At 40.0% G+C, this 26134-nt stretch overlaps 2 protein-coding genes across 2 annotated transcripts; both read right to left on the bottom strand.

Annotated features, from left to right (window-relative positions):
* Nucleotides 1-873: 873 nt before the first annotated feature.
* Nucleotides 874-3210, bottom strand: LOC129774548 (uncharacterized). Its single transcript, XM_055778307.1, has 3 exons — nt 2820-3210; nt 1533-2754; nt 874-1465 (listed from the first exon to the last, which is right to left on the bottom strand). Exons 1-3 carry the CDS (start codon nt 3208-3210, stop codon nt 874-876), a joined length of 2205 nt encoding a protein of 734 aa, XP_055634282.1.
* Nucleotides 3211-13575: 10365 nt separating this feature from the next.
* Nucleotides 13576-16407, bottom strand: LOC129776095 (putative sodium-coupled neutral amino acid transporter 10). The gene is made up of 4 exons (XM_055781497.1): nt 16128-16407; nt 15953-16070; nt 15491-15893; nt 13576-15435 (listed from the first exon to the last, which is right to left on the bottom strand). The coding sequence occupies exons 1-4, from the start codon at nt 16212-16214 to the stop codon at nt 13596-13598; spliced, it is 2448 nt and encodes an 815-aa protein (XP_055637472.1). The 5' UTR covers nt 16215-16407; the 3' UTR covers nt 13576-13595.
* Between the last annotated feature and the right edge of the window lie 9727 nt (nt 16408-26134).

Here is a 26134-nt window from a genome sequence, read left to right as displayed (position 1 = left end):
AAGCATCTGCAAAGCAATGCAATTCGGCGCGTTGACATCCGGGAATCAGAGCGTATCTATCAATACGGAAGTTGGAAAGCTGTGGTAATTGCTCGGCGAATCGAATCCACTGCTGATGTATTTCTGGAGGAACTTCCGTATCCCACTCCAGGGCTAGCAGCCACAGATGTTGCATGAGAATTTTTGCCTGTACAATGACGGGAGAAATGAATCCAAGAGGGTCGAATAATTGAGCAATTGCAGACAGGATGTTGGGCTTCGTAGGTGCCTGATTTTCGATGATGAGTGATGTTTCAATTTTGAAAACGTCTGCCTCAGGTTCCCAACTGATGCCAAGAGTTTTGATGGTTTCATCGGGTCCGAACTTAACAGATGATTCAGTTCCAAGGAGCTCAGGTCTTCCCAGCCAAAACCGGAAGCGAATTCGAGCACCACTTCCGCAGTCGGAATCCGCCTTTCTGCAAAATCTCCGTTAACTCCGTACGCAATAGAATTGCTCCTTCGATTGTGTCGTCACCGCTGATGAAGTCGTCAACGTAAACATTTTTCTTCAGAGCGTTGCTTGCTCTCGGGTAATCATTTCCATGATCTTCAGCTAACTGTAACAGGGTTCTCGTAGCGAGGAACGAAGATGGTGCGAGACCATACGTAACAGTGCATAACTCATAAGTCTGCACGGATCCGTTACTGCCAGGTGGCCACAAAATCCTCTGCAGCGAGCGGTCATCGGGATGCATAAGTACCTGCCGGTACATTTTGTCCGCATCCGCCACTAATGCGATCATAAACATGCGAAATCGAAGATGTATGTCGAGAATGTTGTCCTGCACGACTGGCCCAACTACCAACGCATCGTTTAGTGAGTGTCCGGAGCTAGTTTTCGCCATCGAACACGACGCGAACCTTGGTCGTTAAACTTGATTGGTTTATCACGGGATGGTGCGGAAGGTAACATCTGATAGAAATAGCTTCATCATCATCGGGAACGGGAACCATGTGACCCAGGCTAATATACTCATTCATGAACGCATGATACTGAATCTTCAGTTCTTCATTCTTCTGCAGTCGCTTGTCCAACCAGCTAAGGCGCCGCATTGCTATGGCTTTCGATTCGCCAATCATCTTATTGAAATCGGGATGCTTGGGCATTCGAACAATATATCGCCCAGAGGGATCACGGGAAACTGTATTCTGATAGAAATTTTCACAGTTTTGCTCGTCCACGGAGTAATTAGAAGCGCTCACATCTTCTAGCTGCCAAAATCGCTGCAGCAGTTCATCGATTGGTACAACTGTCGCCACATGACAAGTTGCTATCGCTTGCTTTGAATGTTCACGGTTACTCTCGATCTTTCCTGACGCAATCCACCCAAACACGGTTTCGATAAACAAAAGGTTTGCTATGCGAAACTTTCCTTTCCGCAAGAAGGAATAGAAATGAGCAGCACCTATTATCATATCCACTCTACGAGGAGTTCCAAAATCGGGGTCGGCTAAGGCAATGTCATCGGGAAGCTCCAGTTCAGACGTACTGAACGGTACGGATGGAGTATCGCATGTAACTTTCCGCAATACCAAAAAAATCGAGCACTTCATGGAAATCGGATACACGTGATCTAACTTCAGCAGATACTTCATGTTTTGCATTTGTAACGGTCCCATCTACACCGGCAATTGGCACGTTGACAGACCTACGGCTCAAATGAAGTTGTTGGCACAGACGCTCGCTAATGGCATTTGGTTGAGAGCCGGTATCCAGCATGACACGGGCGACGTGCTCTTGACCGTAAGCATCTACTACCATCAACACAACTGTGGTCAGAAGAACGCTGGTAGGATGGAGTACTGTCTTCACACACGGGGAACTGTCGGTAGGAACAGCAGAAACGGTGAGAACGCTGGAGGGACCCGGATTGGTAGCCCTAGATGTGAATGATCCTTTAACAGCATTCTCTTCGGGAATGGTCGAGCTTAGCTCGTATGGTCCAGGATGAATCATCGAATGATGACGCTTCGAACAATTTTTACACGTAAACTTCGATCGGCATGAGCGAGCGAAATGGTCGCTACGGAAGCAATTGATACAAAACTTTTTCTCAATCACAACCTTCATACGACTTTTTGCATCCATGTTGTTGAAGACGGAGCAATCAAACAGGGGGTGTTTTTGCTTCTCACAGGCTGGACATAGTGGATATGTTTTCGGTGAAACTTCTGCAGCTGCGTTGGAACTCACACGGGGATTACTGGGACGCTTCGAGATGGAGGATTGATTCGCTGACTTCACTTGGTTGTGGTGTGGACGATTAACCGATATCGTCTCTAGTATGCGGGCTCGTCTTTGAAGGAACTCAATCATCTTGTTAAAAGTGGGTTGATTTTCGGTGGCGATAAACTCTTCCCACGCAGCTAGAGAGGCATCATCTAGTTTATCCTCTAATAGCTCCATCAGTATTGAACTGAAATGCTCGACGGGCTCACCAAGCTGCTCTAAAATCTTGGTGTGACGCTGGAAATCGTCCTCAATTTTGTGGAGGGCATCAACGGACTGGTTGGAAATCTTCGGGTACTTCAACAGAGCACGGATGTACTTCTTACGCAGTAGGGCCTTGTTTGAATAGCGCTGCACTAACGTATCCCAAGCGACGGTGTAGTTATTAGCAGTAATCGCGATGGACTGGATCAGGCTTGCTGCTTCTCCTTTCAAGGACTCTTTTTTTTTCTCAAATAGTGAAATTTTTGGACGGATGAAATCTCCGTGGACGCATGGATCATGGACCGGAACGTGTCGTGGAACGTCAACCAATTGTTGAAGTCGCCGTCAAACTCGGGAAGTGTGATGGTGGGAAGCTTCACGTTGTTAGGACCAGGTGCCTCACGAGCCGCAGCGGGGTACGCGGGTGCGACGGGAGCAGCAAGGGGCAGCATCGAAACCAAAGCAGCCTTCGCTTCGAAATATTTTTCTTCCATCTGAACTCTGATTTGTTCACTTATCGCTGAAAAATCTTCACTATCATTCAGTTCTTCGTATTCGGATTGAACGATTTCAAACGTTTCCCAAATCTTCTCAAGGCGTTCCAGCCGATGAGGAATTTCGCCTTGCTGTCTCTCGGGATCATAATTCAGGATAAACTGGATCACTCTATCCATAGCTTTGATGGAATTTTTCTGCTTCGCTTCCTTCGCCTTCAATCTCCTTTCGTCTGGCATTCTCTGTAGATAGTATTTTCGGCTTCCGGAGTGATATTAGACACGACGGCGATGAAGCTGAAACGGTCGAAAGGGACCAGGAAGCACCACAAAAAACCACGTAATCGTATTGGAGAGGTACTCACTTTATACCTCTCAAAATGAGGCCTTGTATTATTGGTAAATATCAGCGACAATATTTCTAAAACGGCTATGTTCGTTGGCAGTCTAGTTTATGCGCAACACGTGTAACGGGACGGGATCGATTTTCCGGGAATTATCAGCACCAGAACTCAAATACGGCAATGCGTGTTGGTAAACGGGATTATGCTTCACGCATGTAACGGGACGGGATTGATTCTTCCAATATGAATCCAGTAAACTCCAAAAACGATTAAACGTGTTGGTGTGCGAGGTTATGCGCAACACATGTGACGGGACGGGAACGATGCTTCCAGGATGGATCCTGGTCACTGGCACCAAAATGTTGGGGACGGGGAACTTACTTCGACAAGTAGACGGGTTTAAACTGGTATCTTCGGGTTACGCGATTCGAAAACCTTTTCTTCGAACCGGATGCAGCAAAAATGGCGATTTTCTTCAACGAAAATCCCATTAGACGGGAATTGAAATAAAACTGTTCTTTTCCACTAAGAAATCAGTTGATACGCTAAACTAATTGTACGCGTAATCTGCACAATTGGATAGAAAAAATTCTCGAAGAATATTCGAGAATTTCACACTTTCGGGGAACGATTGAAAATACCGTGCTTTTTATTCCTTACGTTGTGCTTTAATGACTAATTTGAACAGATGGTATTACATTTTATAATTAAAGAAAGTCAATGAGAACTAGATCGTGAGAGAAAAAGTTAATTGCACACAATTTCGTAACGGTTTATCGATTTCATAATCAGCTCTAACAAGTTATGCTATGTTCTGATTCTTACTCCAATGAAACCACAATCGATTAATACGTTTTTATGTTATTTTATAGCTCTTTATACTTCCATGAATTATATCCAGTTGCTTACTTTTAATATAAAACAGTGAAAAATTCGAATTTTGTTATTTGTGTTGGAGTATCAAAAATTACTCTATTTTGAGGAGGCTGAATTAGATGACAATTAAAACATAATAAAGACGAAGAAAACATATGTTTTGGAGCTTTTTCATTCAATCATACCCTCTTCTTCAAATAAATGCCAATAAAGCCTGAAAAATACACAATGGCAACATTACAGAGAAGTGCAATTTTCGGTCTGTGACACCGTGCGCGAGTATACGTGTTACGATTTTGCACGCGAGTACAGGAGGGTTAAGCATTTGTATTGGCGTTTACATTCTATTCCCGAACAACACGCTTCGCATACCATGCAATGATAGTTAATAACTATTATTCAATAGAAAAATCTTCAACGGTCTTGACTGAGTTTTGATTGGGATGTGAGAGATTACAAAATGGAACATGACATCTGGCACCAGCCGGTAACTAAATTTAATTGGGAAACACAATACCCGCAGGTAGTTTCAGTGATTACACAACCGATCATCCGATTAAAAATCCTCATCTACGAGCCGTCAGTACAATGGATTTTATCATTGTTCAGCATCATTGTGCTTCAGTTGATACCACATACGATTGCGATGGCCACCTAACTAGTTGGGGAAATAAATGAATTGTTTTTACCCATCATCAGTAGGTCTTTTCCATGACGCTATTAACGATATGCAACAATTAACTAGTAATTTTCACTCGGTATATTTACCTGTTCTACTATTGTTTGGGCTTCTGTACTAATTACCTCATGTGAAGGGACGATTGTTGCATAATTTGTTGTTGTTACAGCCCATTTTAAATTAATGCCGGTCAATTTAAAAAAAATCAATTCGCGCGGGAGCAATTTCCTGTCTTCATTGAAAGTACTACCAGCGGAAGAAAGCGAAGCAGATTTATTTTTATTCTTCTCTCCTTCTCATCAGTTTTATCTCGGAAACTTTTCTCATGATGCGAATGATAAACATTGTACCAGTAAACCGCATCTATTTATCTAAGCTAAGCGGATAAGTTATCCTTTTGCGACTCCAAGAACTGTTCGAGTTTGGCTGAACTGGAGGAATGTTTCCACTAATTCTACTAGTTTGTGTGCTCAAGGTACATCCGCACGCATAAAACTAATTTCGGGAGTTGAGTCATCCGCCAGCCTCGACGTGAAAAAATCGCAGTGCGTGATGAACGTGCCTATTTCGAGTTTTCAGTAAACAAGCTTCCCCGATGGAATATTCACAGCGCGCTCAAGTCGATCCGGAAAGATAAACTTTTACTCAAGGATCTGCAACCGGGGGAAGCTTCTCTTATTCGTGGAAAAGTTTACCTATCTTACGTACTCTGAATGCGAATAATTTGGACTTCCTCTGCGAGTACTTCGGCATATTTGATGAGCGACAAAACCTGCCGTGTGAACTGAAAGCATCACCTCGCAGCATTTGTGTGCCCTAATAACACTCATGTTGGATGGTGGATGTCTAGATGCAGATTGATTAAACGCTCGTGAAGCGGATGATGATTTCGCATGCTAAAATTTCAAGCCAACCGACCAAGTTTAGGAACGACCTGGGAATTTTCCGTTTGCACGGGTGAGTTTCTTTTGTTTGTGAAACACGTCCATCGTCGGGGTTCTATAACGCAATGCTACTTCCAAATTCAGACCTCAAACATAGGTCTAATTGCCTCTGTTTTAATCTTGTATATATTGTTCAATCAGACAATAAAATTTTCGCTAACTAAACTGTTAGTATAATGTATGCATTAAAAAAAATTGACTAATTTCGGTTGGCGATAAAAAAAACTGTGAAATATAATTTAATAGACCATATTTTTCATAAATCCTACGACCTTTTACAAAAATGCATCGACGCCCTTTTCAGTTAATTTGCAACCGCCTTGGCGAAAACTGTGAAACTACTACGTCCGATACTTTGTTCTTACTGCCAATTCCTCCCCAGAGCGCAAAGAAGTAGGATATCGTGAGGCACTTCGTGTCCTCCCGATATAGCCGATTAGGCATTCATAACATCATCTTTCTTCAGGAGAATGGCGGAAGCCTAACTCTGATTGTCCGACAGAGCTGCGCTACTGTAAAGTGCAGCAGAAGCTGAAGAGGGAGACCGAGAGCAAGGTAGCCTCATCGTCCCGCGCCATGGGATGAAGGGCGGAGCTAGGATTGGACGATCTTTATAGAAAGATCGATCTTATCGAATCGATTTTCCAAACGGCTTAGGGATCAATCCACTGACTAAATCGGTACTAAAGAATCTATCTTTGCTAAATCGATCTTTACCGAAACGATTTTTGAAAAATTAAAAGCTTTTTTTCGAATATGCTTGTTCTATATGAATGTCATCTTTTCGTTGAACAGGGAAAACAAATTTCATATTTTTATTTGAATATCAAAAGCATTTTGTTTTGTTTCTCAGCATGAAGGCCATAGCCACAGGGCATTTATCTTGTGCTGTCAGATAGTTCGTTTTATTAAATAAATTAATTGAAAAAGCATAATTAGAAATTCAACAACCGCCCAAAACTCAGCTGACATTAAGGGCCAATCGTGCCATACATCTGTCATTTAGTCGAAGCAGATTCTTGATTTTGGCGCCAGATCCAGGAAACAATCTTTCGCCTGTAATTCATGTCAACATCAGGTTCATTGATCCTATGCGCAATTGTTCACAGTTTATCCCCTCAGTAGCTGCCTCTAGTTCCGTCTCCGTCAGCATTTGAATAGAAGTAAATCGTAGAAGAAGCACTCTAAATGTTGACATTATGTTCAAAAAAATGTTAGGTGACATTTGGTGAGATAAAACATCGATGTATACTGAAAAACAAATTTACAAAAAGATCGAAAAGATCGAAAGCAAAAAAGTCGATTTTCTCGATTTTATCGAGTATAAAAGATCGATCCAAAAAATCGGAAATCGGAATGGAAAAGATCAATCTTCTAAGAATCGATCCCAGATCGCCCAAACTGTGAACAATCATTCAGAAAAAGCGGCTGAAGATAGACGTTGACATCCACTGTGTCATTCATATACTCACACGGATCAACTGCGCCCATCAGCTCTTGCTATCGTACGCAGGCTGACGGCTTCCACCACTCGGTGACCGCTTCGTAAATATGATTGAAATGGAAGCCATTTGATTGGGGATTAAATGGACGTATCCTCATTAGACTTCTGGTGTTTGACAGACTTGCGGTGGGAACATTAACACGTTGACTGCCATGATGGTGTAAGGGGGATCCTGCTCGGGTCTTCAAAATCTCCGACTTTCGCGCCAGAGGACCACGGCCTTCTGTCGGGATTCAAAGTTATGGTTGCCCGGACTAGCGTTTTCGCTTGGCCACGCGACAGTATCCACCTTCAATTGACCTTTCAACCAACTTACAACCGATCCGAAATTTTCTATTTCGGACACAACCAAATCAGTTAGATTAACTCACTAAAAATTAAGTGAAATTAAAAAAAAAAAAACTAATCCAGAAACTTTCCTTCTTTTAATCGTCTATTTTTTCCAAATTAAACCTAACTCCTAACTATGACGTCACTCTTAGCCCTACTCTATGTGTATATCCAATCTCTATAATGGTTTTCCCTACTTGGAAGGGGTTTTGGTGCGCACACTTTTGTTTCAGGGTACTCACGAATCGAACGATGACGTTGCAGCACCGGTGATGGAACGATGGAGCAGCCTGATGTTTGCTGATGCGCTCGCACACCGTTCCGTTCACCGACGTGAGTTTTCGGGAATCTCGCTTGCGTTGGCAGTCTTTTCCCTTGACTGAGGCAAAACCACGGTGGAGTGTTGCCGCTTGTAGCGTTCGGCAGCCGTGGGACCGAGCTTCCTCACCGATGACCAACGCACTCCAAAATGGCCTATAGTAGTACGCAACTACTAGACGATAGGCCACTCCGGGGGATTCTACCGACGCACCGATTCACAATGATGAATTGAATATACTCCGGACGCGGAGCCACAAGGCTACATAAATTAATGGTGTCATTAATGCCCTGTCTTCTACCGAAAATATATATGTTTTTCTAGTTTTAAATTTACCTCCGTTCACTTGGTGCGCAAAAACTGCTGCAACCGTATTCCTTGTAGAATTGTTCTACAATAATCCTATTCACAAATAAAATTAAAGTTACACAAAAAACCTATTGTCTAATTCAATAAACGACTCACTTCTATTGTTTCTTCGATTCCACACAAGCTCACGATTTTTTTAATATTAAAAAAACTCCGAAAATTTCTGGAATAGGAATTTCTAATTAAATTACCAAAACTTTACTTGACTAAATATTATCTCACCAAAATAACTATTGAAATTTAACACTCTAAGAATCAACTGATTCGCTCGGCGGCTCAGAAGGAAAAGATCGAGTCGGTTTTGTTTCGTGAATTCGAAACCTATCGAATATTCTAGAATACTTTTTTCTGTCCTTTTTCCTTACTGCTTCCGGTTTCACGAATATTGTTCGTGACTTAATTCCCGCCGCGTCATTTTTTGAATATGGAGTCTACATCGATTTATTACTTAAGTCTGATTCCAATAGGTTGTCTACTACTAGGCGTCAAATCTACTTAAACTCTATTTGAAACGACTATGCTCGTTTCAATGGTTAACGGTAACCGGCGCTCGACATGGATACAGCGTCGTGGAGGCCATCGGTGGACCCTTGGGCGCAAACCATGATCAATGTGCCTGGCAGTCAACTCTTTGAAATAATAAAACCTCGATAACCGTGAAAAAAGGGCAAGCTAGTACTGATTCGCTTATAAGTTATAAATTCCGTTAATATCCTTTGAAAAAAAATTGTCGAAAATAAACATTGCAGTCCCCTTATATTATGTTGTACCAATTTGAGCAAAAGAGAAGAGCTCTTCAGTATAATATGCCCTCACAAGAAAACAGCACATGTCATCATTGGTGATCCAATTTTCCACAGACAAGCGGAAAACTGCATGCATTTTTAACGAGTGAATGGTGCATCCTGGCTTCTCGGAACGTCATCATGCATATTTAAAATGCAAATGTAAGAAAATGCAACATGGAAGAAACTAATGCTTCATGTAACAAATTCAAAAATAATTTGTGTATCTTGCGCGAGATCCAATTTTCTCCAGAAATGGTACGTACACCTTCCAGTGAATTAGCATGTTTTCCTATAGGCGCTATTTTTCATCGAACATAGGAATGGTTTGAGTGTAACTTCATTCACTCCAGTCTTTTTTTCCTGACAAAGATAGAAGCAAAGTTTTTTTTTTTGTGATAACTGACTTTCTATCATCTGTAGAACGATAATCCATCCCCTAAAAAATATCCAGACGTAGCATATCTGCATAATCAGCTAGACAATTGTGAACAAATTACATCCCAACGAAACAAAGGGGTGAGTGCAATGACATTCAATGAATTCATAAAACTCCCCTTCTTATAGTCTAGTTTTCTATCTAAATTCATTTTCAACTGGCTCGGCAACGTAAAGTGTCAATGAGCTGTGTTTATGAATAGGAAAAAACCTCTGTGAGTAGAACAATACAAATGTTTTTTTTCTCAGAAAGGCATAGAAACCCTATTATCTTTTCAAAAAATGATACAATACAAATAATTTTGAAACAATTCATAAAAAAAATATTTGAGGCTTCTTGTTATGGATTTCTTTGATAGAGATAACCTCCCATTTGGAACTAAGAAACTACTGCGTACATCTGGATTTTTTTTTTAATTCCAAATTACAGATTTTCTAGAATTCGTCCAAGTTTCGATCAAAGTTGAAAAGTTGCAAAAGTCTGCGTCGTACAAGAATCGGTTAGCGTTACAATAAATTACACTGTTTGTCTTTTTCTTACTAAAGCACAGTAAATGTGAAGTTAAAAAATCCGCTCATACTGTCGATAAATTCCATTTTGATTTGAGGTTGTAAGGACTGAAAATAACAAAAAGAACCATCGATACGAATTTCGAATTTCGTTACGTTTGATTACGAATTTCAGTTACACATTAAGAGCTCAAATTGAGAAACAAAATATTGGTCGCGTCACAAAAAAAAAGGTTTGATTTGAGCACTTCCATTTTATTGTTATATAGAAATACATACATTTGTCAATATTTAGTTAGTCCAAGTAGCGTTGAAATGGAAGCTTCGACTTTCTCGTGCAATTGTGTACAGCAGGAGTCGGTTTTCTTACACGGACTAGAAAATCGATCTAGTCTCTGTTAGGATAAAGCGGTCTATACAAGTGAGGCAGCTGACCAGGCTGGGGATTATGACGTTCAGAACATTGAAGACTACTTCCTTGGGAACAAAAATACTTTGTCTGTTATCGATCATATTTAAATTTTTTTTCAGGTGAAAGATGGTGATGTAATATATGCCCAGAACATAACATAAAATTTAATGTCGCAGGATTAGATTTTGGAGATTTTGAACATCGACTGATGAAGCCACAAGATATCAACGTTGGTATTGAAGCTGAAAAAAAACAGAAACTACTGAGCTGGGCGGAGCAGCCAAATAAGTTTTTGGACCATCTTCTGCAATGCATCGTGAAACGGTTGAATGACGGGAATTCAAATGAAAAGTATAAGTATGAAATGAAACATACACATGTTAATAACAACTTCATGTTCATTGTTCATGCGTTGACAGTTATTCAGTTTTGAATTCTTACTTCAACATGCTATTTTCAATTTCATTACTTCTATGATGCTATGACGATTTCATAGAATAATCGTCAAAATAATAATACAGCCATTCCATGCCAAACCGATATAGGGGTTCTCAGATTTTCGTCAAAAGTGGTAATTGTGTTCTTTATTGCAAAACATTACACCCGTATTTTTTTATTTTTTTTTATTAGGGTGCCAATTTTCATTTTACGGTGGTCCAAAAAATGATTTTGACGTAGAACTACGTCTTTCATTAAGGGTTTCAAATCAGAAAACAGGTCAAGTTTTTATGAAATAAAGTTAACGTTAATAACTATCTTTGCCGCGAACGGATTTTGGCGATTTACATACCAAACGAATCGGAAATTCCCTAAGTTTTGTTTGATAAGCTATACATTACAATCCCATAGCCTGTACATGGTTTAAATTGATGAAAGTTGGAAGCATTCCCATTTCCTCATACATTTGTTCTGTCCATTTGTGTGCTTTCCCGAACAGAGCTGTTAATACCGAGCAACTTATCGACGAGCAACGAAGGGGAAATCGTAAGATGTAAAGTCTCCGTGAACAAAGGAAAAGAAGAAGAACGAAGGGGAATATTTGCCTAGAGTATAAACAGTGGATCGCGCTGAGGCAAACTTTCATTCTTCGTGAGGAAATCGACTGAACAACATCGTTGCTGGGCGAGCTAGACGGCGAGGGATCGAATACCTTTCTCAAGGCAATGGGGGTGGAGGAGTAATATGATGGATAAAGTAAAGTTTTCCAAGGGCCTTTTTGAAGGTTAGAGACGAATGAACTGAAGAAATTTAAAGTCTTAAGCAAGGAAGGAAGGCGAACTTTCAGTATCGTTCTGTATTCAAAGCAATGAATATCATTTTTTTGTCTTTATTTAAAAGACTTTCAGCCGTTTCGCTTGTTCTTCCTTGGCTTGCGTCATCACGTGTCTTCGTTTCGGATTGAGGTGTGGACGCGACCAAATTACTTACTCGTTGATGTCTCTGGCATTGCAATCATTGCATCAAACTGACGCCATTGCATTAAGGTTCTAGATACACAATTGTGTGGAGAATCATCAAGCTAGGCTATCGTCAGCTCACCAAGAAAATAAATGTTCTGGAATTCGGTCAGTGATTTGGTTTCGCATGACGGTAGGAAAACTCTCTCCAAAAAGGATGATAGCTAAGCTAATCTAGACTGACTATATTAACAGAAATGGCTTCTGTGAAGAAGAGCGCAAAACGGGGATAAGTTTGTGTATATTTAGATACTTCAAGCCATCGATATATGGATATTTGTGTGCGTACGTGCGTGCTTCATAATCCGTACGTAAAAATACTGCATCTTCGCTACGCTGAAACCCCATTTGTATCTGCTTTCGTGTACATTGGCCCTGTAATGATGCAACAATCGCTTGTTTTTTATGCTATGATTGACGATTGTTTTGCGATGCAAATTATGCAGTCGTAATGATAAAAATAAAGAAGGAGGGGAGATAGCGGGAGGGAATTATTTACGCTAGGGTATTAGTAATGAATCTCTGCTGAGGCAAATATTCAGCCTTTTTCCAAGCAGTTAACATTGTTTGTTTTCTGTCATCAATGCATTGAACTGACGCTATGGTGAAGCAGGTGTTAAGGTTGTGCCCCAAACGCTGTGGTGAAGCAGGTGTTAAGGTTGTGCCCCAAACGCTAATCTTGATCATAATGAAGCAGTGCTACTCTTTTCGAGGTTGTTCAGATTAACAGATAGAGTTTATTTCGATTATTTAGTCACCATGAATGTAAATGTCGTTATGGAATTTTGTATGTGATTTGGTTTCGCTTGCCAGTAGCAAAACTTTCTCCACTAAGGATGACGGCTGCGCTTACTTTTAATTGTCATACAGACATATTTTCTGGCGTGAAAACTAAGATGAAAGATTTTTTTCATATAAAAAACAAAGATTTTTTAATGACAATCCTGCTCAGCACTGCGTTTATAAGAATCTACAGGATCAACATTTATCTTACGCTTCAGGCAGTCGACCTGTGCCGCAAAATAAGAAGTAAAATTCCAACCCAAGGTTTTCCGGGTTTTTTTTGCTCGGATTCTCCCATTATCGCGGTTTTCTATACGCGGATTTTCCATTCAATGCGGGTTTTCTAATTAACGCGAATTTTCCAATTATCCTTAGTAATATTAAATCTCTCTCTCATATTCCCTCACACGGATTTTCAAATTAACGCGGTTTTTTACGTGGTACGTATCCCCCGCGTAAAAAAAGGGTCGATGTATACTTTTTCAAAAAACTTGTACTTTATTATGTAAGAGGGCACTAATGTATGGACTAGCACGTGTACAATGATATGGAGCTACCACTAGGCGGCAGCACAAAAAAAAAGGTAGCCAGGACACGCTATCGTTTGATGTGGAGAGGGATACAGATAAAGTTCACGCGTTAAACGAATGATACAAAAAGGCGATTTCCAATATCCCTCCCGAGAGCATGAACATTAACTACTTCGCTCATTGTCGTCCACGTTTTTCAACGAACTTGTCGCTCGTAATTTTCACTAGACTCATTTTCAATATTTAAACTAGAATGAATTTGTTATGAGTTGAATTTGGTATTAACATGAGACATTCGAAAAATATAGGCTCAATAAGAGAATAGTTAAAAAATAAAATACACATTTATTTCTTGAATAATTTACTCTCATCCATCAACACATCACTCCTTATCATATTCAAGAGCTTATCTTTCCCTATTATATCCTCAATGATTTGGTGATTCTTCTGGAACTGCTGCTCGAGTCTGTCTCCCCCACCGTTGTCCGAATGTTCCTGGCCAGTCTTTTTATTACAATTTTCATCCTTCTCATCTGAAGTGGAATCTAAAACAGAATCTTCCGTTTTGTATTTGAATGTGTTTCTTTTATTCCTCACGGAAAGCAAATCTCGTTGGGAGCCCGCATCTTCATCTTTTTTTACGTTTGTCTCCCCTTCCCGCTGTTTCTCTATTGGATTAACTAGGTTCAACACCTCCGGTTCTTTTTCCTGTTCTATTGGAAGTGGCGGAAGTGGTTCCGCCTTTTCTTCTTTCTTTTCCGCTGCCAACGCAACGGGAGTAGCTGTTGAAGTTTTCACATTTTCATTCAATCTTTGCTGATCAGTCTTCAAATCTGTCTCGTTGTTCGTTGTATTATCGGATAGTTTCACTTCAACTGCTTGAGAAGTTATCTTCTGTTTAATTTCAAACCTCTTCTCCACGTTTTGAACAATGGTGTCATTTGGTTTGGCATTCAGTTTTCCTTGCTCAGTCAGCATTCGAACAATCGGATCTTTCTTAACGTCAGACGGTCCCAATACCTTTCCGTCGCTCTGCGACGCTTCTATCATCGGTTTGGCAGTATTTGTAGAAACTTCTTTCTCTTTGGAAGCTTTCTGATCGATTTTCTCCGCAATTTCATCGAACTTCTTCAGCACCAATTGTTGGGTTTCTTCATTCTTTTTCACCAACTGTTCTTTGATATTTTGAACCTGAGCTTCCAGCTCCTTCTTTGCACTTTGCAGTTCTATAATTTCCTTCTGGATCTTATCTTTCTCCTCGACGGCAATCTCTTTCTCCTCCTTCAGTATCGCGTCCAGATTGACTGTATCTGTTTTGCCATCAGGCTTCTTCTCGATTGGTGGTGATTCGGGGGGAGGAATTACTTTCTCAATCATCACAGTGACAGCTTCTCCTTGTTTTATACTTTGCGCTATTGCTGGCACCTCATTTTTGGACACAATCTTTTCAGTAACCAATGGCACCTCCTTCACTTCTTGTATTAGTTCCTGCTTTGGTTTCAATTCCTCAATTTTCTCGTCCACATTCTCAACAGGTCGATCCACTACAATTACTGGCAGAGGTGTTATTTTTTTCTCGATAACACCTTCATACTTTTCCACTGGAACACGATCAATGGCATCTAAATTCGCGTATGTACCAAGCACCATTATCAGGAAACCGAATACAATCATGACCTGCGCCAACTGTTTCTCGGATATATTGGTCCTGCAAATATGCATATAACAGGCTGCCGGAATGATAATACAAATCGCCACTCCAATCGTTGATCCGACCAGTCCAATTACTACCTCAATCGAAGGAATCAATAGTCCTAGTATCAATGCTGCTCCCACAATCAATAGCGTCAGCGGACGGAATTTGGACTCGGGAATGTAAAAGTGAGTATCGGAGTGCGATCGTTTGTAGAGCAACGAGTATAAGCTGACGCGGCAGGGGAAAATTGCAAGTGGAAAGCTGAAGGCAACTGATAGCACGAAACCGATTTTGATGATATCCGAGACAAACGACGGCGAGAAGTTGACCAAAATGTTGCCCGAAAAATGATGCCCATTGAAGGCAACATATCCGAAAAATCCAATCAGACTGTAAATACAGGCACAGAAATTTGTTGAGCGTTGGACCACTCGGTTCATTTTGTCCAGTGAAGTGGTTGGCATTGTGGCGTATATTTCAAACAGTTGCCTGCAAAATAAGGACGTAAATCTTTACGATTGTCAACAGTTGCTTCAATACTCACATTTGACACGACAGCGCCATGCTGAAAATTGGTAAACACTGGAGAATCCCTTCCGTCCTCCATAGGGCCAGATTATCAAACCATCCGGGTTTACTGATTTGCTCACTAGACTCAGCCACCACCTTGAGTGCCAGACAAAGGTAGAATCCGAGCGAAGCGGTACAAACCGTTGCCAAGCTATCAACGTTTCGAAGCAATCCCAGAGGAACAATGCAAACCACGGTCACAACGATCATCACCCAGGATCGCAAAGTGCTGCTTTCGTTCATGGATAGGATTTTAGCTGCTATCTGGGGACCAAGATCTCCCACGACGACGAAATAAGCTACACAGGTACCCAATAAGTAGCCAACGACACATAGCTCTACCAACAATTTTCCATAGGATCCGAATGCGCAGAATGCTGGAATACGCGAATCATCTCTTATGAAAGCTGGAAGTAACATAATCATTCGTACATACCAATCTGTTCAAAGTTTTTCCGTCTAGAAATAATTGCGGATTTGATCATGTAGCCACAAATGAGTTTTGTGATGTACGCGCTTAACAATAAAAGAATCAAAGACAGAATGATTCCACACTGAAAAGAATAATGTTATAATGCTTAATTTACTCTAAGAAATAACACATTGCACACCTTTTGGAAGCAGAACGGCATGGAAAGGATTCCCACACCAATAATACTGTTCATCAGCGTCACCGTTTGCACCGAGTTACGTTCCATGGTTCTCAAGAATCCTTTCCGCTAAAAAGTTAATACCATGGACCAGCTGATAAGGGAACTACATTTGCACAGTTGCAAAAATATTCAAAAAGTTTTAATACTGTTGTTATCAAACAGCACACGTATTAGTTTTTGCTTTCCAGCGGCCGTTTATTTTGTTTTGATTAATTTTGTTTTCTTTACGTGACTTGAAGGGTTGCCAATTTATTTAATGCAAAATCTGTGTAGATATTGTCTTATCGGCTCAAAGTAAATAAAATACAAGGTATATTACTCCCCGTTTTTTCCGTGGCACAGAAAAAAAGCAAAAAAAAATTTCAACATGACAGTTGTACAGTGCTTTTCAAATTAGCTTCTTCATATTGGAGAGTGTGTGTATCACTTAAAGTGGTTATAATTTCTATCAGTGTATACACCTCAATGCTACCCTGCCTATCCACGATCGAGCGGTGTAGCGCTTATGTCAAAATTCTTTTTCAACAAAAACTGTACAAAACTTAACTCAATAAACAACGTGTTTTTCTTTGCTTTGATAATTTTCTGTTTTTATCTTTATAAACTCCGGATCCCATTAGGTTATGGGCCCAGGAACGTGTCCTGGTCGCGTATCGGTACGAAAGTAAAGTTTCGGTCGGAATCGCGAAATTAGCAGAGAATGGGCAGCAATGAAAAAGACGAATGCCTTCGCGTGTCAATGTTCGATGGCACAAATTTCCCCGCATGGAAATTTAGGATGCTGACCTTGTTGGAAGAACACGAGTTGGTGGACTGCATCGAAACTGAGATTGCGGATTTGGTGAAGCTGAAGGTGCAGAACAACGATTCGGCAGAAGCGAAGCAGCGATGCAAGTCTATGATCGTTTCCAGGATCCACGACGACCAACTGGAGCATTTTCAAGGAAAATCCACTCCCAAGCAGATGTGGGATGGACTAGTGGCTATTTTTGAACGAAAGAGTATGGCCAAGAGGATGCACTTGAACCGTCAGTTACATGAACTTAGGCACACGAGTGGCACTCTGCAGGAGCACTTCGTCAGGTACGACCGTTTGATGCGCACGTTTCAAAACGCGGGAGGAAAAATCGACGACATCGACGTGGTTTGCCGTTTGCTCCTCTCGCTTGGACCCGAATATGATGCTGTCGTCACGTCGATAGAATCACAAACAGAAGAACAGATAACCATGGATTTTGTGAAATACCGGCTCCTCGACGAGGATATAAAGAGAAGCACGGCGTCATCATCTAGCAACACTAATAATGAATCGGCTGTTTTCTACGGAGGTAGCTCTGGTCGAGACAAGCCGAAACAAAAAAGAGTTTTCAGATGTTTCGGGTGTCAAAAGGAGGGTCGTAAGCTGGCGGATTGCCCGGAGCGAAAGAAAGATCAGTCGGAAGCGTCTCGGAAGCCTTCGGCACACGTTGCGGAGGAACAAAGAGGTGGTGTTATTTTCTTAACAGATGGTCAGATAGCACCCAGCGAAGGAAGTCGGATTCGGTGGTATATTGATTCAGGAGCCACTGAGCATATCTGTAACGATGAACGATTGTTCGAGAAGCTGTACCCGCTAGCGAAGCCCATGGAAATCGCCATAGCTAAAAGTGGCGAAAGTGTAACGGCGAAACAAGCTGGAAATATTTCGGTGCTCTCGATGGTCGGTGACGAGATCATTGAAGGGACTGTGTTTGGAGCAATTTACATCCCCGAAGCGCGGTGCAACCGGTTTTCGCTCAGTAAGATTGAGTCGACCGGAATGAAAATCGTGTTCGCAAATGGGAAAGTGGAAATTCTGCGTGGCTCAGTGGCTGTAGCAACAGGTCAGAGAAGAGACAAGCTCTACGAATTAAATTTTTACACGTCAAAAGGAAAAGGCAGTGCTTCCTTTTTCTCAGGTCAGATAAACAAAATGACAGAGCTGTGGCACCGACGGTACGATCACCTTGGCGAGAAAAATCTGTCGAATTTGATAAGCTCAGACATGGTTTCTGGAATCAAGGTTGATAGCAGCGGGAAGTCTATGGCGATATGCGAACCTTGTGTGGCGGCTAAACAGACACGTAAACCTTTCACGTTGCGGGAGGAGCGACGATCAACTCGTGTACTGGAACTCGTGCATTCAGATGTGTGCGGGCCGATAACTCCAACCGGCTGGAATGGCGATAAATATTTCGCCACTTTCATCGACGATTGGACAAGGTTTACTGTGGTCTACTTGATTCGCTCCAAGGATGAAGTTGCCAGTTGTTTCAGAGATTACGTGGCGCAAGCTACTGCGAAATTCTGCGTCAATATTTCTCGTCTTTGTTCCGATAACGGCGGGGAATATACCAGCAAGGAAATGCGCATGTTCTGTAAAGAGAAAGGTATCAGAATGGAGTTTACCGTTCCCTACACCCCCGAGCAGAATGGAGTAAGCGAACGGATGAATCGGACTCTGGTGGAGAAGGCTCGTTCGATGCTTTTTGACTCCAAAATCGGACGAGAGTTCTGGGGCGAAGCCATTCAAACGGCCGCGTATTTGGCCAATAGAAGCCCCGCTTGCGCTCTTGGTCTTCTGGTGACACCATTTGAAATGTGGAACAACCATAAACCAAATGTATCGAAGATTCGAGTTTTTGGATCACCAGCGTATTGTCACATACCTAAAGAAGGAAGGAAGAAACTCGATAAGAAAACCTGGAAAGGAATCTTCGTGGGATATGGTGTGAACGGCTACCGAGTTTGGAATCCACTGGAAAGGAAAATCAGGATTGTTCGGGATGTCATCATTGACGAAAACTCACTGACTAATACGACTGGAAAGCAATCATCAATCGTGTACGTTAACAGATATACTGAATTAGAAGACGTTCCAAAGAATGAAGATATTTTGCAGGATGAAGTCATCGAAGAAGAAGATGCGGGTAACGGTTCGGATTCAGACGGATTTGACAGTTGTGAAAATGGATCCGTTGATGAGCAGTATGATGAGGCTAGGGCCAATGAGAGCAACGCTGGAACGAATTCGCAACGGAAAAGGCAGCCTCCAGACTGGCACAAAGATTATGACATGACGTTTGCTGGGTTTGCTCTGGGTGCAATGGACTATGTTGAAAATTTACCGGACAGTATTGACGAGATGAGGAAAATACTTGATTGGCCAAAGTGGCAAGTGGCCATTCAAGATGAAATCGATTCACTGTTGCGGAACAAAACATGGACACTCGCGAAGCTTCCGAAAGGTCGAGTACCGATATCATGTAAATGGGTGTTTCGTGTTAAGCCTGGAGATGATGGGATGCCAGATCGATATAAGGCACGCCTCGTTGCGAGAGGGTTTAGTCAACGCTTTGGATTTGATTATAATGAAACCTACTCACCTGTGGCTAGAATGGATACATTACGAGCAATGCTGGCTGTCGCGAATCAGGAGCAAATGTATGTGCACCAGATGGATGTGCGCACTGCGTTTCTAAATGGGGATTTGAGTGAGGAGATATTTATGACGCAGCCGTTAGGATATTAAGACAATCCGGAGTTAGTGTGTCGCCTGAATAAGTCTTTGTATGGCCTCAAACAAGCCTCAAAAGCGTGGAACGATCGATTCCACAATTTCATTATCGGACTAAGATTCAAGAGAAGCGGTAGTGACCAATGTTTGTATGTTCGTGGCGAAGACAAAAGGAAGGTGTTCCTGATCCTGTACGTGGATGATATATTGGTGATTGGTCATGATTTGAACGAGATCCGAGCCGTCAAAGATTGTCTTTCGAAGGAATTCAAAATGTCGGATTCTGGGGAAGTGACTAGTTTCCTCGGGATGAAAATCGAAAGAGACCTACAGAAGCGAGTTCTGCGAATAAGCCAACGTCGTTACTTAGAAGATCTTCTTCAGCGTTTCGATATGGTGGATTGTAAAGCTAGTTCCGTTCCAATGGAGTGCCGTCTACGTTTGGACAAAGAAAAAGAATCAGAGCGAACAACAAAACCTTACAGAGAACTGGTAGGGTGTCTGATGTACGTGACCCTAACGACTCGTCCGGATCTGTTTGCCTCGGTCAACTACTACAGTCAGTTCCAGACCTGTCCAACTGAGGAACATTGGAGATACCTTAAGCGAGTGCTACGATATATCAAGGGGTCCTTGGACGTTGGATTGGTATACATCGGTGACGATAAGGCAGACATCATTATGGCTTTTTGCGACGCAGATTGGGCGAATGACGTGATCGACAGGCGCTCAGTGACAGGTTATGTTTTCAAGATATTCGGATGTACAACAACTTGGCTGACGAGGAAACAACAAACGGTGTCGTTATCATCCACCGAAGCGGAACTAGTCGCTCTCTGCTCGGCAGTTTGTGAGGGTGTCTGGTTGGTACGATTGCTGGAAGAAGTTGGATACCAGTTAACGAGTCCAGTACAATATTTTGAGGATAATCAATCTACCATCAGGGTGGTGGTAGAACCAAAGGATCATGGACGATTAAAGCATGTCGATGTGAAGCTACAATTTGTTAGAGATCTAGTTCAGCAGGGGCGTATTTGTGTTAAGTACGTGCCTACGGAATTGCAAGCAGCAGATATAATGACAAAGGCTTTAACATCTGGGCAGTTTCATCGTTTACGGGAGAAGCTCAACCTTACACCGACCAGAAATTGAGCAGGGGTAAAGTGGTTATAATTTCTATCAGTGTATACACCTCAATGCTACCCTGCCTATCGACGATCGAGCAGTGTAGCGCTTATGTCAAAATTCTTTTTCAACAAAAACTGTACAAAACTTAACTCAATAAACAACGTGTTTTTCTTTGCTTCGATAATTTTCTGTTTTTATCTTTATAAACTCCGGATCCCATTATCACTAAAGGTGGCCGTACACTGTTTGTCCGGAGGTCAAATATTTGATATTTTTTGACAGATAAGGTTTGATTTGATATTTGTACAAACACTATTTTGTTTGCCACTCTTCAATTTTCAACAGTAGTAAACAATATCAAACACCGAACATGGAAAAAATCAACTGAAATATTCAAGGTAACCTAACCATGTACCGACAGGTTCGAAGAACAGACTGAAAAAATATTTTAGGCATCCAATAATTGAATATTTGCTTGTCGTGTTTTGTGTAGAATATATTTGATCAGTACACGTTGACTAAATTTTATCTGTCAAAAAGAGTCAAATATTTGGCTTCGGTCAAACAGTGTATGAGCACCCTAAGTGGTGCGGACTCAATCCACTTCAGTTTCAAGCAAATTCATGCATGTTTTCAAGCGATTTCTTGCAATAAATTTTCAGACCACCAGAGATGCCAGATTTACAGATATGTTTGTAAATTCACAGACATATCTGTAAAATACTTTTTTATTTTTGTTGTATACTTTTTGAATATACAGTAATTTACATTCAATGCGATATTCATCACAACAAAGATATTTGACTTACCGTATGACATTTTTCCATAGTTTTAATACATAAAAAGTTTTTATATTTTGTTTATATCAATACACATTACGTTACACCAATTTTTTGAGTTATTCTTTAACACTTTGCCGTCCGGCGTAACCACAGTGGTTACGTGTGCAAACTAGCGCCTAACTGCCGGTGTCACCACAGTGGTGTCACCGCAGTGGTGTCTGAGCATAGTATCGCTCAGTGGCCGACGATAGTACATCAGTATCTTTTGCATTCTGTTGGTGTTTTGTTTTGTAACAATATCTTGTACACGTCAACGTTTTATGATTTCATAAGAACTTTTGCCCTGACATCATTGCAGACGAAAGAGACGATCTGATTCTTCACGATGAATGAAAAATTGCATTCATTTTCTATACATACTATACATTTACTATACTATACTTCAAAATTTCATGCTAAAAAGACATAACTTTTGAACAACTGAACCGATTCAGATAATCGACATATCAAATTGAAGCCAATGATAGATCTTCTTTGAAAAAATATACATACTTGCGAAAAATATGGATTTTCGTTTTAGTAATTATTGGTTGTGTTAGTTTTCCATATTTTTTTCGATTGAAGATAGAGGGCGCTATATTTTTACATAATATTTTTTTAAAGCTGAGGTTTTTTTACGTAATGTATTTCGAAACAAATGAAGTGTCTTTTTAGTTTTTGAGTTATGATTTTTCAAATTTAAGTTGTTTCCAGTATTCGTTCAATATTTCTATGCAGCTAGACTAAATATATGCGGCTAGAATTACTAATTACCTAAATCGGTCCATTAGTTCAAAAGTTATGAATTTTTGAAAAAGTAATTTTTGGAAGAAAAGGCAAAAAATTATTTATCGTACCATCGGTTCAATTTGAAAAATCAGAACTCATAAATGACAAAAATCACATTTCTGATTTCTGGATATGTTATGTAAAAGACCTCAGCTTTCAAAAAAAATATAAAAAAATATAGCGCCCTCTAGTCTGAAGCCATGAGAACATCAAAAATCAAATACAATCAATAATTACAAAAACAAAATCTATTTTTTTGCAAGTGTTTTTCTAAAAAATACCATATAATTTTATTTAATTTGATATTTCGATCATCCAAATCGGTTCTGCAGTTCGAAAGTGAGGAATTTTCGAAAAAGTCATTTTTGGAGAAAAAAAGCGAAAAAAATGAATTTTTCGGACCACCCTAAAATATAAATTAGCACCATAATGAAAAAATGGAAACATACGGGTCAAATGTTTTGCGATAAAGGACAAATCTACCACTTTTCACGAAAGCTGGAAATATATATACAGCCATTCCATGTGAATGCGATATAGTGGTTATCAAGGCGCAAAATGATTTTTCGAATCACCGGATAACTTTGAAAAATCATATCTCAAAAGCGAAAAAAATAGCATCTATGAAATCGAGATATGTCGTGTAAAACGTCCTCAGCTTTCAAGAAAAATATAAAAAAATATAGCGCCAATGAAAACAATAAAAAACAACTACAATCGATACGAAATGAAATTAAACGAAATTACGGAAATGAAATTATTTTTTTTGCTAGCTCAATATTTTTCAATAAAAAGCTATGTCGATAATCTAAACCTATTCAGTGGTTCTAAAGTAATGAATTTTTGAAAATGTCAGTTTTGGGAAAAAGTGGGAAATGATATTTCGGACCACACTAAAATGGATATTTCCATTTTAGTGTGGTCCACACCCCAACGAAAAAATAAAAAATATGGGTCTAATGTTTTGCGATAAAAGAACAAAACCACCACTTTTCATTGCAATCTAAGAACCACTATATCGGTTTGGCATGGAACGGCTGTATATATACAAAATATATAATAATATACAAAAGACAATCTTACGTGCATCGCGATGTATAAAGTATTAATGAATCTGTGAAAATTAACGTTAAAAGACATTTCTACAGATCCGCACATTTTTACATACATTTCCACATTTTTAACAAACTTTCACATATTTTTACAGACCTTTTTTAAAAATCATCTGGCAACTCTTCGTTGCACTTTTTATCGAATATTTTCAAATCGCAGGAGTAAACATTTACGTGACTTCGTTAGTTTTTATTTCGTTCGTGGACATTGAAAATGCGTTGCTCAGTGAAAGGCTGCCCGAATACGAGTGAAATTGTTTGCGTAAGCTTTTATCGTATACCTTCGGAAACGTTTTTACAGACACACTGGGTCGATTTTTTCGGAGACAACAAACTAGTTCCGAATAAGGGTTCCCGTATCTGTGGAGTAAGTACGATTTTTGAAGTATTGAAAACCAAGTGTAGCAGACCTTTCATACATATTTTCAGGATCGTTTTGTGATAGAAATACATCGTTTCGTTTCAACTGGAAAGGAAACATCGTGAGAAACTGTAATGCCTTCCCAACAATTAAACCGGCATTTGACTCGGAGGATTATGTCCATCATCAACAAGAAGTGCAGATTGCTTTACCGTTATATTCATTATCAGCACTAGCGGATCATAATTACGCGGATTCCATTCGGTCAGCTTCACTAGCAAAAAAAAAACGTTAGAAAAAAAAACATTTCACTTTTGCTATGTATTCATGTATCGAAATTCGCCAATGTTGAATTTTGCTTTTGTAGGTTGTTGATTTCCTGTCAGGTTTTGATACCTTGCATTATGAGATGTTCTTTCAGAGATGCAATGATCAATTGAACAATTGACGGAAAATGTAATTCATTCATTTTATAAGTTTAATTATTTTTGCCTTTGATCACAATACCTTTTTTATAGTGTTGATTATCATAAAAAAATAACACTCCTGATCGTTGGATCTGTTTTGACATTTCAATTGGATCTTTTTTGACAGCCGTTTTGATTCAGTCCGCACTACCTAGGTGTATCATACTAGCGATGTAATATACCTGGGGCCTGTTGTAAAATCGAAATTTCATTAACAATAATATATTTGACTTACTGTGAAGACATTTCTAAGACATTATGTAGTGTGTGAAGACATTTCAGTATCATAGTATGGTAGACTTTTGTCTCAGTGTCAATCTCTCGCTTTTTCACGACCACTCCACAAATCGAAGGGTTTCCGGTTACATACAATAATTAGTTTAATACATATGGTTTGAATAACAACCAAAACTTCAAAGCTGAAATACAAATGAGTTATCCATAAAATTGTTTTCCAAATGAGAATTATCCATTCTATTTTTTCGCATGTAGCACCTTAATAGAACACTAATCATAGTTCCGTTTTTGCGGAAGATTTTGATCAACGTGTACTGATCAAATATATTCGAGAAAAAAAGCAAAATTCTGTTATTAGATGCCTAAAATTTTTTTTCGATCTGTTCGTCAAACCTGTCGGTACACGGTTAGGTTATCTTAAACATTTCAGTCAAATATTTCCATATTCGATGTTTGACATTGTTTGCTAATGAGGATAATTAAAGAGTGACAAACAAAATAGTGTTTAGACCAAATTGTTGCTATCATGGTTGACATTTTACTACCTTGTTTTTCGCACCGGTGGTTATTAAACGAGGATGTTTGTTTTTGTTGTTATGATTGTTTGCTCCGGGCTTTGAGAAATTCACGCGTCGTCAAAAGGAAAGCAAAAAGCAAAAATTTATAAAACAACTTAATCACAACCAACGCATAACGGAGAGAATTAAAACAAAATTTAGACTTTTGCAGTAAATAGCAACCTTGCGATGAAGTTACTACTGTCTTACTAAACTTATGAACCGGCTGCTACTATGGGGGTGCGCTGTTATTTCATTACCAGAATGGTAACTCCCTATGTGGTTGCCAAGTTATGGTGGAGGGTTGTCCAATTGTGTTTAGTAACCGAATTTAGCAATTGGTGGGGATGCTCTAACTCAGTGGTGGCCAAGTATAGGCATGGTGCGGGCCGCAATGATTTTTTTCTCACTACTTTTTATAATGAAATGTAAAATATACGTATTTAGGTAGGTATGTAGGTTTGTAACTAGTCTCGTTTTGTTAACCATTCTAGTTGTTCTTTGCATCGTTCCAAATATATTCGCTTCAATCTGAGCATCAATGAATGACTTACATATCGATGTACGCACGAATTAATTTATCCAATTCATTTCGACTGATGAACGCTTTTTTTCCGAAGAAGATTGCGTTGAACGTATTCATGAACAAGATAGATTACACTGTGCAGCACTGCCCATGATTGCATAGAAGACGTAATCGACAACACTATTAGTGTTGGAAAAACACATTTTTGTTGTTTTTTGGCCTACAAGCATAACCATTCAAATTTCCGATGAAATTATCTGTCCAGTTGAAGGATATTATCGGTCTAGGTGATTTTGCGGACATTAACCTTTTTTCCAATTTGGAAAACGCTTGCGTCTATTTATGCGGAAAATCAATCGTTTCAATGAACATTTGTCCGCATAGCTAGACGTAATCATCAGGTTGCTCTGTTTGTAGCTTTAGGATTTACAA

The sequence above is a fragment of the Toxorhynchites rutilus genome, chromosome 3 (genome assembly GCF_029784135.1).
Source record: "Toxorhynchites rutilus septentrionalis strain SRP chromosome 3, ASM2978413v1, whole genome shotgun sequence".
In the NCBI taxonomy this organism is placed as follows: domain Eukaryota; kingdom Metazoa; phylum Arthropoda; class Insecta; order Diptera; family Culicidae; genus Toxorhynchites; species Toxorhynchites rutilus.
Note: the sequence above shows the minus strand (reverse complement) of the source record. Positions and strands in the feature narration are given on the sequence as shown.

Coding starts and splice junctions, on each gene's coding strand:
- LOC129774548 (XM_055778307.1), bottom strand. CDS start 3,210: ATGCCAGACGAAAGGAGATTGAAGGCGAAGGAAGCGAAGCAGAAAAAT. Junction 2,755..2,819: donor CACACTTCCCGAGTTTGACG/GCGACTTCAACA, acceptor GCGTCCACGGAG/ATTTCATCCGTCCAAAAATT. Junction 1,466..1,532: donor TACTCCATCCGTACCGTTCA/GTACGTCTGAAC, acceptor AACTCCTCGTAG/AGTGGATATGATAATAGGTG.
- LOC129776095 (XM_055781497.1), bottom strand. CDS start 16,214: ATGGAACGTAACTCGGTGCAAACGGTGACGCTGATGAACAGTATTATT. Junction 15,894..15,952: donor GAAAAACTTTGAACAGATTG/GTATGTACGAAT, acceptor CGCGTATTCCAG/CATTCTGCGCATTCGGATCC. Junction 15,436..15,490: donor ATGGCGCTGTCGTGTCAAAT/GTGAGTATTGAA, acceptor CTTATTTTGCAG/GCAACTGTTTGAAATATACG.